Genomic DNA, 15,072 nt, shown 5'->3' with positions numbered 1-15,072 from the left:
AATTTTGGTAAAGGTTAAAATGGGAGGTTACTATTGTAACTGTCAATAAGGAAGTCAATTGAGGTGCAGTTTCATGTCGCCATAGTGTTGCAAATCCCACTACGATATGCGCAAAAATCTCCATTTAGATACTATTCATCAGTAGTTTATCTGCTATTAAAAAGACCTGATTTTTTCACAATGTAGAGGGATCACTCTACAAACATTTCTCAGAATGGTTGACTTCTGGTTTGTGTCTGCAGAATTTAAAATGGGTACAGCTGCAATGGATATCACATTTGAAATGGACGTCTAGGAGCGGCATGACACTAACCACAAAGGGATTCTAAATGTAAAAAAACATTCTGGGAGAAAGGATGAACGGTTGGTAGGTCTAGTGGTTGACAGTTGAAATAAGTGGGGATCTCTTAAGTTGTAACAAGCCAGGACTGGTTGTAACAAGCTGAACAGTGGTACCCTCTACTTCTTCCAACGTGAAAATGGTTGAGGCTCCTCCCTCTAGAAGAAATAGACACCCCTAATCCCTACTACCAATCCAGACCATCCTGCCACTCTGGAGTCCATGCCGAACACCTTTTATTTTAACCTGACCTGTTAAAGAAAAATTCAAAAGTGCCCAAAAGGATCTTTTCATTTGGTGTGACTTTATATTACATTAAAGTTCCCATTTATTTGTAAGTAATTGTGAAAATACTATTAAATAGCATTAATAATACTACTACTGGAAGCCCATATAGCTCCTAAACATTACACAGTTGTCATTGTCTCGCAGCCTGTCGGCGAAGCCAAGAATCTCCAACTCATCTCTTCAGTCACTACTTTCCCTTTCCACTAGTTCAGGTCTCAAGAGGAAACTCCAAAGACCTTGATATGTGTGCATGCACACAACCAATCCCCCAACATGGTGAAAGGACACCTCTTATGAGTGTTCATGTGCCATTATGCGTTTTTCCTTCTTTTAAAAGATTGCACACAATAAAAACTAATGATGTAAAATGTTTAAACTTGGAAAGTAACCCTAATAGTATTTTTTATAAGTAATTAAGGACTTAGCCAGCGAGGGGATCCAAGGGGTCCGGACCCCCAAATTTTCAATTACTTTTTAGCAAACTATTATCATTATTTAAATGGGTAATTCAGTATTACTGATATGTACTGCTGAAAGTTCATTCTCAACATTGAAATGGGTCAAGAAGTTTTAAGGAACAAAATGGGGAATGAACGGTTGACTGCACTTGCCTTACTTTCTGTCCACTACAGGAATATATCAGTCATGTTGACCCCCTACCCCCCCCCCCCCAAAAAATCTTTCCTGACTAAATTGTTGTAAGTAATTAGTTTTTCGTCAAAAATTTCAATTCTATTTCCCTTACTCCTTTGAGGTTATGTTTGGTAACATGGTTCATTCCTTAATGTGACTACATTACAATGCCATACGAAATGAGCAATCACAAATAGGTTAGAATTAAGTGCAGCTGCTTAGTTAAAAAATTACCCTATAAGATTCCCATAAGTGTGTATGTTTAGAAAATATTATAAAAAAAAGAAATTATAGAACAAAATATTTCTGAACTATGTCTTGGACATGGACCTCACTGTATACTTATTTTATATAATCTTTGGGATTTCATTATCACCTATACTCTTAATTTCTCTATGACTCCCGAACAATGCTTCATGAATATACCAAATTTCTCTAATTTGGTTCATACTAACTGGGCATGTGTGAAAAAAACATTATCAAAATTAAATTTAGATGCAAATTACAACAATTATAGGCTAATCATACCTTGGTGTATCCAGCTCAAAATCTTTATCTTATCTCACCAACTTTACATATTTCATATTTGATTCTGTACAACTGTTTTAGGGACTAATATTAATTAGCATATTTTTTATACACGTAACAACGTCACAATTTTTGAAATTTGTACAATATAAGTTTATTGCATTCCTCAAACATATTAACATTTCTCATTTAATGAAATAAAATGAAATTATTATACAAATGCAAAGAAATTTACTTTTTAATGATTTATTACTACACTATTTATGAAAGTTTATACAATGTTCAAGCAAAAACATAAAGACGTGACACATACAATGCAAACGTATAACTTCATACGTACGCGTAATGTTCGTACGTACGTTATGTATTAACTTCTCATGTATTTTTACAGTATTAGTAACAAAATGCTACTAATATGACTCTGGCTTTTAATATATGTATGATTCAGTTGTTAATATTAACTCAATGTCACATAATTAATTAAATCAATAAATTACTTATTTTAGGAATGTTCTACATAAATAAAGACATATTTTAATTTACAGTACAACACAATATACACAAAACAAATTATTAAAAATTAAACTAAGTGTAATACTACAAAGTACACTAAGTGTATAACTCTACAAAGTTCACTAAGACTAAACACTGCTCACTAAACATGCAGTTAACCCACTACAAAAGGTGCAACTCTGGTTAAAGGAAAAGTTTAGTAAGGCAAGGGCAGGGAATTAGTTACACGCTCTATTATACAATTCTTGTGAAATAACCACATATACAATGTTGCAGTCGTAGAAAATGGGTACAGAAGGCCATAATTGTGTAAAATTATTGTAGTTTCACAGTTATCTAAGTGGGTACTTCACACCACACGTTTAGAGAAGCAACCAAATGAAAGCATTAGGGAGAGTTGTTAGATTTTTCATCGATTGTACTACGGTCCACAATCGACACGTACTTCTGGCCTTGGTAGCCATTTTCTTGAGCTGCAAAACCAACGATTCGTTATCGTCTTCCACTCTCGATGCTTTCTTGCGCAAATTTTGAGCCTGAAACCAAACCAGTTATTGAAACATAGAGGAAGCTGAAGCTCAAGTTACCTAGAGGTGTTAGTAAGGTGGCCATCGGTGACAAGTGGGCGGGGGGTAGAATGGAGCCAGACAGGTGGACAGGGCGGAATGTAGCTGGGAATTGTGGGTCGGTCTGTGATCCCACCTCGGAAACACACTGCACAGAGCCCAGGTGCACAGGCAGTGACTTGGACCTGTGGTTGTCAGTGTACCGCAGGGCTGAAACACTGTCACGCATCATACCGTGTCTAGCGTTGGGCAATAGCTGACCAGCTGACCAATCAAGACCACTCGTTTGGACACCGACGGACATCGAAGCTGAAGGAACTGATTTTGCTTCCGTGGATGCTTCAACGCTAATATTCCCTTCTTGATTGAAATCAACTCCTACACTGAATTTGTAAGTGGTGTCTTCCAAATTGGATTTGTGTTCTGGGTCAGTTTGAGAGCTGTTGTCTTTTGTTGTTTCTAAATGTTCTGTTTGAGTGTGACAATCATTGGAATTGTTTGTGCTTTGGTGTTTTACATACGAGTCAACACTGGCATGATTTTGAAGTTCTTCTGTTTGGACACTAACTGCTGACATATGAGTTTGTGCTAATTCCGTAGATACTTTTTCACATACTTGCAGAATTCCATCAAGAGTATCACTGACATTTTCAGTTTTGTCAACGGGATTAAGGATGTCCAAGCCGATTTGTGCACTGGTTTCTACCAAAGTTAAAGAATCATCTGTTTGGCTATAACAATCAATGAGAGCATTTGTGCTTTGGTGTTTTATATACGTGTCAACACTGACATTATTTTCAATTTCTTCTGTTTGGACACCAATTTCTAACATATGAGTTTGTGCTGATTCTGAAGATACATAAACTTGCAGAATTCCATCAGGACTAACACTGACATTTTCAGTTTTCTCTATGGGATTAAGATTATTATCCAAGTCGGTTTGCGCACTGTTTTCTATCAAAGTTACAGAATCATCTGTTTGAGTATGACAATCATTAACAGTGTTTTTATGTGGTTGTTTTATATCTGTATCATCACTGATATGGTTTTCAAGTGTTTCTGTTTGAACCCCAACAGACATTAGCGGCAGATGATCTTTCCCTGATTCTGTAGATAGTTTATTACCCAGTTCTTGAATCTTATCTGAGCTATCAATGACATTTTCATTATTATTTTTGATGCTGAAAAAGTAATCACTGTCAGTTTGTGCGCTGTTGTCTGCTAAAATTACAGAATCATCTGTTTGACTATGAGAATCATTTGATAAGATGTTTGTCAGCTGTTTTACATCCAAGCTGGTGAGCTTTTCTGTCTGAATACCTGATTCCTCAAGAATGACAATAACTGTCTGAGTGCTTATTTCTTCAGTCTTACAATAAACGTCAGTTTGAGCTTCATTGTCTTTCTTATCAGTCTTTAAATATTCCGAAATCCCTTCTATGCAATAAGCACAGACGTTTTCTCCTTTAGTAGATTTTTCAATACTTTCTGTTTGAATTTCTATTGTGACGAAGAAGTCATTTGGGTCAGTATACGATTCTTTTGTTTCAAATGAAAATGGGCTTTCTGTTTGTGTTTCCACATTGTTCAAAATATCAGTTTGAGTCTGTGATGACTGCATCTGAGACGCCAAGGATGTGAGCCGGGTTACCAAAGTCTGAGTCGATTCCGAGGACATCTCCGGTTCTCTTGGTAATTTAGATTCAACATCTGAAGTGAGTGTGGTTTGTTTCTTTGAGATGACAATTTTCTGCTTCCGTGTTTGTAATTGATATATCTAAACAAAGTAATAAATAAAATGACAACTTGTGTATTGACAGACAGTACTACATTTCAATCGCATATTAGTGGAAGTTATATCCCAAAATACTTTTAACATAACCTATATTTCCCCAAATATCCATAAATTATCAATTCTTTTTTAATAGAATGCCATTCACCCATATAAAATATAAACACAGAAGGAAGCAATTTACCATAACACTGAACTTAAAATGTTTAACCTTAAAAAAATCCAACAGACCATAATCACACATTTTTTCTACCCACAGCATGATTTGAATTAACCTTTTGTCAAATGACCTTAGACACTAGATCACCAAGGTCTAAGTCCAAACTGCACTTAGTTATCATTTGGAAGTTCTACAGCAGAAAACTGATACTATGTTGAAGTGTAGTGTACCTAACAATGTAGAACTAACGGAACTACATACAGAGCATTCTCGGGGGCACTAGCAGAATTAAAATAACAACCAATAAATGTAGAGTGGTAACTAAATTTTGTTTGAATTTCTTTTATCTCAAATAAGGGCTGTTCAATAGCAAGTCAAAATGTTGTGTCTCAATTTACACCATTTTACAGTTTGTTTTACAGAATTTGTTGAACATCGTTAAAATTGTGTTGATTGTATATTTAGCTATCATGTCTCCCTATTACAATATTTGTGGATTAAATAAGTAAATACTCATAGAATGACTATTAAAGGGATGGTTACTACCGAATTTCATGTAAATGTATGTCTATTCATACATGTATTAACCCATTGGCTTATACATATTTTTACTATCAGCTCAACTGGAGTTATCATATTAAAAATGCTAAAAACGTAAGAGTTTTGTTATATGTTTATAAAAAATTTATTTTTCAAGTTATTTGGTTATATTTTATATCTTTTGGATTAACATGAAATGGGCTTTAATAATAAATAGATTGTGATATATTTTGTCATAATTTAAAAATAATAATGCTGTACAAACTAAAAAAGTTTTGTAATTTTTTAAATTAAAAAAATTATTTTACTCAAATATAAAATAAAATACCCCATTGCTGCTTTTATTTTATTTGAAATGTATTCTCTATCTAGCAATACTAGAATATGTGTATATATATATGCATAGTTTGTCAGAATAAATGTTTTTCTAAATACTGAGAATTTCAAGAATATTGATTTTTGTCTCTTGTAGTACACTAATATTCTTATAGTAACTTATTATTCATTTAAATTTCAATTAATTGTAGTATTGCAGTTTTTCTTATGTGTTACAACAATATTAGTCTAATTTATACTAACATTTGGTTGAAAAAGGAGTTTAAAAAAAATTATTTAGATGGCGCTGTACTTGGCACGGAACGGTTCCGTGATATAAATTTTGTGCCCAGACTAGCTGTCCGGAACCGTTCTGTGATACAAGGCCAATGGGTTAAACATTTAGTTAAATATCTCAAAAGTTATTTTTTCATTTTACTTCCACTAAATTTATAAACATTTTTATTTAAAGACATATTTTGACATTCCCTACTCCTCTCTTCAACATTAGGCAACAGTTTAGTAAAGGACCTTCTTCTCTATCAAGTTTTTCGTCTGGTTGATTCTGATAAGTTTTGTTTTCCTCAGTTAAGTTAGCTAACATAGCTAGAAATCATAGATCAAATTCCGTGCTCTCATCCAATTATGCTTGGATTAATTGCAATCTACATGAAATATCATGTATAAAGCAAATTTTCTGTACTACATCATTAAACCCAAGGCTTTACAAAATTCATTCTTATCAATATAATGTGGAATGCTTCTGACACTGATACTGACCTCTTCTTCAGCAAACCTCAGCTGTTCCCGTAGGTCTGCCTCTCTCTCCATGGAGTCTTGCAGATCCCGGAGGAGCTGGACTGGGTCCTCCTGAGATCCTCCTCTGGTCAGGGATTCCCGAGACATTTTCTAAAAAAAAGCCTTTAATTAGTATCTGAATGATTCATTTTGTTAAAAAAGAAACCAGTATTATACACCAAACAGCAATTGATCATTTAAATGGCTCTAATAGTGTTAAAATCGTTGTTTTCTGTTTAAAAAAATATAATTCTTATCAAAATCGAAAGATATATTATTCAGTTCCCGATTCCTTGACAACTTCTAATGACATTTTCTGGATGAATTTATTAATGATTTCTTACAACAATTTGTATAGCTATAAAAAACTGTCAACATTAATATTTTAGTTTTATTGAAAACGCTTACGAGTTAAATATAATAACTATTAAAATAAATAGAAACGTGTACTTTACTAGTCTGAATCAATTAACTAGAGGTTCATAAATTCTTGACCCAGCTTGAATAGCTCTTTAATACTGTTCATATATTACGTTTTTTAAGTATTTTATTTTTACAAATAAAATCAATAAGGCCAAGTGGTATACCTCTCCAGAAGAAGACTTTCCTATAGCACTCAACATTGGAGCTTTTTTCTTGGTAGCTGGTTTCTCGGTAGACCCGTTGGAAGATTTAAGTTTCCCTTTGGTCTCCTCTAATTCTGCTTGAAGTCTCTTTGACACCTGAGTGAAAGATATTGAGTCAGTGATCAAATAGTTGTCAGGTTTAACATACATCTGTAATAGTAGTAGTAGTAAGGTTTTTTAATAAAATAAGGATATTTTTTTAGTTGTTACAAGCTGCACAAACCTCGTTAGCAACTGACAACTCCTGCTCCAAGTGTCGGATCCTCTCAGCCTTGTCCAGTCCTGCCTGTCCTCCAGCGAGCTGTAGTAAAATGCAGAGATTATTTCCACTGTTACAGTCAATTAATTTTTAACGACTAATGTAATAAATTGATTGGCATTTCTGTCTCCATTATAAGTTTAGATTGAAATCTGATGAGAAAATAAAAAAAGTGTTGAAATTCAAATTTGAGCACTTGAAATCAAATTTTACATACAAGTACTACTTCAAATATTCATACAGTTTGAATTAGGGCTTTATTTTTTTTAGTCTTAATCAGTTTTTTTATATGAGTACCACGTAATATTTTCTAAATGTAGTATTGCATTGAGTTTTTGGATTATGACTATTTTTAAGCAATGTATTCTTACATTGAATCATTACTATTTATTCATGCAATAAATCTAGGTGTTTGACACATGCACATTGTACTGTACACATGAGTTTGAGAATAGGTGATCTCTTTGAATATTTTCTTAAATACAAAGTCTGCTAATACTCCTTAATATCCAATATTTTGTTACTTTCAGGTAATAAATTATTGGAGGTATGAGATCTACCATTCTATAGCATGAAGTAATTTAAAGCATTGTGTTTTGTAAATCATTTGTGTTGCAAGAGCTCATTGTCTACGTGACATCTTCCGATCCCAGTCAACAATACGGCCACGAGAAATCGTTCGGGTACGACTTCCAGGCACTGCGCAACCATCAGGATTTGGTGCAAAAGTCACTGATGCACTTAATTTTAAATTTTTATGTATCACATGTTTTTAAATCAATATTGTGATTCTAATAATGTTTCAGTTAGAGGACAGTCATCATCATTATTGAATGTTAATATAGGAGTTCCTCAGGGATCCATTCTTGGAACTTTCTTTTTTACTGTTACACAAAATATACAACCAATTATATATATACTGATGACATGACCCAAATGGCTTCTAATAGTAACCTAATAAATCCTGGGGTAATTATTGAATTATTCACTAGATAAGCTCTGCCTTTTAGCCTAATATTACTCCAGTTCATTAAAGAAAACCCCAAAAAACACTAAATTAATATTCATTTTATAATCCAGCATATTAAGACTATTATTTAAAAGCTTTTAAAAAACTGTTATCTTTATATTTTTAAATAAGCTTTTTATCTTAATGCAATAAAATTAGTCCTTGGATATTCAAACAAATTGGATCCAATGTTCTGTTGTTATAATTTATCGTGTTCTCAATTTCTCTAGTAATATTTGTAATTTATTTTATTGATTTGGGTATATTATTACTTTAAAATAAAATTTATATCATTATTATCAAAAGCATATTAATTTAGTATAAATGTGACAAAAAATGTACTAGGGAAATTTTGATATTTAAGTTTACTAAGACGTTTTAGTAAATAAAAAGAAAGAAAACTACCAATACAGAACTAGAGAAGATATGTTTTGTTCGTATAATAAGTAAGTTAACAAAAAGACAATGTTTAGTGCCGATTTCTTGAACCATATTTCTTTGACTATGTTGGCTTTGATGTATAATTGTATGGATTTTGTTGTAATTGGTTCTGAAACAGAATGTAACAGCTGACATGCATCATAATTTTGGAATAAACTAAAACATACAATAAAAATAATAAAATTTAAATATTTATTTGTGACTTCTATACAGGGTGTCAATTAAGTCTGGAACCTCTTTTTTAATTTTTGAACCACAATAGAAAGAAATACCAAAGTTCACACATGCTTACTGGTGATAGTAACGCACACATCTGCCCAATTACCGACCGGATAATCCCTTTGGGGGACGGTCCACAAGGAGTCAGACAAAATTCTTAAATAGCAGCATAGGTCAAGTTTGGTATCAAATTAAAGGTCTTACTTAGCAGAGTACAATGCCGCAAACCGGACTTCAAAAGGTGGATTCATTCAGTAGTTATAGCTATTTGAATTTTAAAACAATTGAACAATGTAAATTATTAAGTATTACAAGTAAACACCAATTTTTAAGTACCTGTGATCAAAGTAAGTGTTCAAAATGTTCCCCTCCCATCATCGGACAATGTAGTAATCGAAGCCAGGAATCAATAATTATTACCAATAACACAACTACTGTTAGAATGTGAAAGTGGCAGATAGAGTCATACACAGTATCCACAGAAACTTAACGTTTGGGCAGGTATTACAGGAAATCAAATTATGGGCCCATTATTTATCAATGGTAATTTAAATGGTGACTTGTATCTAGCAATGCTTCAAAATGAGATAATTCCTACACTACAAGCTGCTCTTGGTCGACAGTTTCAAAGAATTTATTTCCAACAAGATGGCGCGCCACCACACTTTGCTCTCCTTGTTAGAGAATACTTGTCTACAATATTCCGTCACAGATGGATTGGAAGGCATGGTGCAGTAGAGTGGCCTGCTCGTTCCCCTGATTTATCTCCGCTGGATTTTTTTTCTTTGGGGATACCTTAAAGATAAAGTTTATTGTACTAAGCCTCGAGATTTGTGCGCACCTAAGAAATCTCATAGTCCAAGAAGCTCAAGATATTCCTCGTGACTACCTTCAAAATGCAGTGGATGGCTTTTACAACCGCCTAGGACATTGCCAGACGATGGGAGGGGAACATTTTGAACACTTACTTTGATCACAGGTACTTAAAAATTGGTGTTTACTTGTAATATTTAATAATTTACATTGTTCAATTGTTTTAAAATTCAAATAGCTATAACTACTGAATGAATCCACCTTTTGAAGTCCGATTTGCAGCATTGTACTCTGCTAAGTAAGACCTTTAATTTGATACCAAACTTGACCTATGCTGCTATTTAAGAATTTTGTCTGACTCCTTGTGGACCGTCCCCCAAAGGGATTATCCGGTCGGTAATTGGGCAGATGTATGCGTTACTATCACCAGTAAGCACGTGTGAACTTTGGTATTTTTTTATATTGTGGTTTAAAAATTAAAAAAGAGGTTCCAGACTTAATTGACACCCTGTATATTGAATACCACTTTTGGAGTAGGTTTAGTATCCATGAAGAGATAGACTAGTTGTTAGTCTATCAGATCGTCTTAGCCAGGAAAGTTTTGTAGTCGGATTTAGTCTCCTACTCTGGCTGGGATGGTACTCGAAAAAAGTGTGGAATGCAACATTCTGTTGCACAATCTTCAACTGAGTACACTGTAACACAGTGACAGCTGAAATCTGCTGTCTATCTGTGTCTGAAGAGATGAAACAATGTCGATATAGCTTCACTAGGCAGAGCTTCTGCTCTTGTGCTCAAAGTTGGCTTCGCAAACAAGCTAGGTGCATAGCACAGGGGTGATGCCTCTATGCCTTAGCAGCCAGTATAAGTGGCATGCAGCATAGTCTTTGATAACAGGAACAATCCATTTTAACTCTGAGGAACTACTCAACTCAGATTACGGAGAAAACCCGTATCTAGTGAGTGAGCAAGAAGATCTAGTGAAGAAGATATCCTTCCCCTGCCTAGTTTGGACATTGTTTCGTCTCTTCAGACACAGGTAGACAGAGATTTCAACTGTCACTGCTACAGCGTACTCAGTTGAAGATTGTGCAGCAGAATGTTGTATTCCGCACTTTCATCAAATACCATAGCAACCAAAAGTAAGAGACTAAACTCGACTACAATGGATTTAGTAATTACTGTTATCATGTTTACCATTTTTATTTTATTAATTTCTTGTTTTTCTATTTATCTTAAATGCACTAAATCATTGTTTTATCAATAAATAAAAAAATAGACATAAATAAGAGGAATTTACGCATTGTAATATTAAATTACAAGCATATTTGGTAGTAAAACACTCACCTCTCTACACTTTTTCTCAGCTTCAAGTTTCTCTGCCTCCAAGGTTTCAGTTTTTCTCTCAGCCTTACGAAGTTTGAAGGACAAAATCCTGCAGTTTTTCGCAGTTTGCTCCAGCTCTTTCTTCAGTGTTGTATATTCATCCGCTTGCTCCTCCCTGTCATTAATTAATCATGTATATTGTATAGTCACACTTTCACATTGTATATTTAAGGTAATTATTGATGGTAATAACATAGATAAATTTAAAACATACACTTTGAAATCCCATTGTATGAAACCAAATTGATTCAGTATGTTCAATAGTTTTTTAAAGGTTTCAAATTTTTTACATTTTAGATTTAAATGTTACATTTTGGATTTAAATATTTCCATATACAGAGTGTTCACCAAAGAGTGTAACAAATAGATGATACTTCTCAACTGTAACCTTATTGTGTCACAAGCGTACATTGAAAGTGATCATGCTCGTTTATGCATTGACGGATTTTGTTGAAAAAGGTAACATTGGAATTGTTAGAAAAGTTTCTAAGTAGTTGGTATCTTGTACATTTTTTAATAACTATACTGGTTTTGTTGTTGTTTTTTGACTTTAACAATTTTTAACAGGTGCCATTTTGTTAATATTAAAGCAAATCACATAATTTATTATATTTTTTAATTTTTCTTACCTATGTGTGGAGTTTGGTATCTGTAGATTTACTAGTTCTAGAGACATTAATTTTTTTAGAAATGTACAAAATGACGGCTAGCAGCTAAACGATACATTTCTCAACCTATATTTATATGACATTTTTTGTTTGGAATAATGAAGTACTATATCAACTACAGAAGTTTGTGGGACCCTTTTGTGAACACTCTGTATGTATCCATAAATTAGATTTTGTTTCAATAAAATACTTGGGTTGATATTATTCTGAAATAAAAACTTGTTTATTTTTATGCTATAATACCAACGTTTCAACCATGTATATTGATCAGGCTAATTAAAAAAAAATATTGCTTCATAAATGTAGAGCCCATCATACCCTAAGTTAAGTGGTTAAGTGTTAGAGAGGGCTTCCTAGCCCTAACTTCGTAAAACTTCGTAACTGGTAAAATAAGACATCTTTACTTTTTTTTATTTACCCTGAAACACATTACACAAAAATAAAATAGATAATATTATTATTGTAGTAGATAGACATAAGTTTATTGCTTGACATGTTTTACATATTTTCAATTTTCTAGTAACCTAAAAGAAGGCAATTTTTTTGGCTTTGTGTAACCATTTTTAGCTACCCTACATTTTAGAATGTTTGGGCAATAATAATGTATATAACATAAGTTACCTTGACCTTGTTAGTAATGTAACAATTATGTTCTGATAATAAAATGATTGGTTGAGGCATAGTTGTAAGTGAATGCACAAATACTAGTTATGAGTGTAAAATAAATTCCCCAAATAACTGAGTTTCCCCAAATGATATGAGTTATTTACAAACAGTTTCTATCGCCGTTTACATTTCCTTTAGTAGAAAGCTGGGATCCTAACATAAACTAAGGTATGCTAACACACCAAAATGGATCAAATCAATCTAATAAGGGAGGGGATTACTTCCTGCCAAAAGGCTGGCCCTAATACCATGTAATGCTGTATACCTGATCGTATAATAGTGTTATTGTAATCACCGATGGTGTTACTGGTAACAGTGGTAGTAGCAGCATGGAAATTGCTTTATGCACAGATATCTCCAGTTAAACAGTTTTAAAATGATACTACTTTCAAGTTTATACGTATAATTTAAGTAGGATGGTGCTTTTGTGTAACTTAGATACAGTCATGTATTTTGCCCATGTGCATTCTCATATAATTACAGTTTGGCAATTTAAGGGAGGACATCAAGAAGGAATCTTAATAAAAGTAGGCAATAAGAATCGTATTGAATTTAAATACACTTCGATCAGTTAAGGAGCACTTTCCAAAGTCAGATATTTTAACCGTTTACGACCAATACATCCTAGAGCGTATTGTTTGTGTATAAACACAATTTGATATGTAAATCTTCAGAAAATGTATGTTTTTATAACACTAGGCATTGTAAAGAATTACAATGAGCTTTTACAAAAAAAAAAATACAAATAGATTCAAAATGTTTTTATAACTTGGCATTTGAAATAACAAGCAATATTCGTAAAACATGCTTTAGGGAAATAGTTAGAGTAACTCTTGACTACTCATTGGAAGAGCCTCATGTTCAAATTACAAAAGTTATATTTGAAATACAATGAATTTTTGTAAACAGTTTCATAATAAATTTCATAAAAATTAATAGTTTTTTAAACTCATTGGATTACCATACAAGGGGAAATGAATATACCTTTAAAATTTACATCTTGACACTACTTTGTATGTGTGTAAAACACAAAATAATGATTATTTTTTCTTATTGTAATACTCGTGGGACACTTTTGATATATTGAGATTTTTTTATTAAGAAGATGCTCTAACCCTTTCATTCTTTTTCTCATTCATGGAATTTTAAAAATTCAATTCTATGAAAAAAATATTTGTTTTAACTTATGTTGCAAACCTAAATTATTCTAATTTTTTAATACTAATTTCCTGGATACAGATAGTAATTGTAATATTGTAGCCAAGGACCTATCGTCATCTTCATTATTAAATATATGTTTGCAGATGTGCATATTTTTTTATATATATATATAAAAAAATATGCACATCTGCAAACATATATTTAATAATGAACATGACGATACGTCCTTGTCTACAATGTTGCAATTACTACCTGTATCTAGCATATATTTACATTACCTTCCAATCGGCAAGCCTACCTTATTGCACCTACCACTGAACTACCGTAAATAAAATTATCAGATTCCAATACTAGGACCAGGGGAACAGACGAAGAGAGTACCAGTACCTGGGGTTACAGGTGTAGGTGTATTTTTTTTTATTTTATTTGACAGTTTTAAAGCTGGTACGAAATGTATAATTTGAATTTGATTGAGACCAAATGAGATTGCTCAAATGTTTAAGCGATAGAAGTAATGTAAATAGACTCACACACATTCAATCAAAATAGGTTTCCTTTCTTTTTATTATTAACACATTAATATGAATATCACAAATCTGTAACATAAAATTAAATAGTAGTCACTAATTTTAATTGCATTATTAGTTGCTTACTTGGTTAATATATCTTGCTGGCATTTAAGTTTAGGAGTGTTTATTACATCTGAAATTATATTCAGATGAATTTCCAGAGAAGGTCTCTTATATAACATTAGGTTAGAAAAGGTATGCTACATTGTTCATATTATTCATTGTAAGACAGGTGTGAGGTGCATTACAGTAGCCTTTTTTTAACCAACCACCTTTGAACTGGCCAACGCTTTAACCAGTCTTTGTTTTCAAAACAATGAAACCCTTTCAACCAGCCACACTTTAATAAGACATTGTTTTAACAGGTCATGATTGGCCGGAAATGAACAATGGCAATTTTAAAACCAACCTCTATTACTCATATGGAGCCAACAATGGAGTCCAAGGGATCTGGACCCCGCAAATTCTCAATTTTTTCAACTTTTTTAGTAAATGATTATTATTATTTAAATAATTCAGTATTACTCACATGTACTGCTGAAAAATCGTTCTCAACAAGGAAACAGGTCAAGAACTTTTTAACGCAAAAATGGAGTCTTATTCTCTGTACACTACAGAAAAATATCAGTTGTCTGGACCCCCTCAAAATTTATTCCCATCTACATTCTTGACATTATGTATATAAACTTAGTGTTCTGGAAACTGTAATATTATGAGTTTTAGAGCATAACAGTTTATCCAGTCAAATTGGTATCCTGTTTGCCCTTCAATCCTGAGGTAGC

The 15,072-nt window shown here is 32.9% G+C and overlaps 1 protein-coding gene across 1 annotated transcript in view; it reads right to left on the bottom strand.

Annotated features, from left to right (window-relative positions):
* Nucleotides 1-15,072, bottom strand: part of LOC124363727 (myosin-2 heavy chain) — a 92,793-nt gene that overhangs the window by 36,952 nt on the left and 40,769 nt on the right. The window contains 5 exon segments of the mRNA XM_046818989.1: nucleotides 2,748-2,838; nucleotides 6,456-6,584; nucleotides 7,061-7,195; nucleotides 7,323-7,400; nucleotides 11,188-11,341. Of these exon segments, the coding sequence (XP_046674945.1) occupies nucleotides 2,748-2,838; nucleotides 6,456-6,584; nucleotides 7,061-7,195; nucleotides 7,323-7,400; nucleotides 11,188-11,341 (587 nt within the window).

This window comes from Homalodisca vitripennis, chromosome 5 (genome assembly GCF_021130785.1).
Source record: "Homalodisca vitripennis isolate AUS2020 chromosome 5, UT_GWSS_2.1, whole genome shotgun sequence".
NCBI classification, from domain to species: Eukaryota; Metazoa; Arthropoda; class Insecta; order Hemiptera; family Cicadellidae; genus Homalodisca; species Homalodisca vitripennis.
This window is presented reverse-complemented; position numbering and strand designations above follow the sequence as displayed.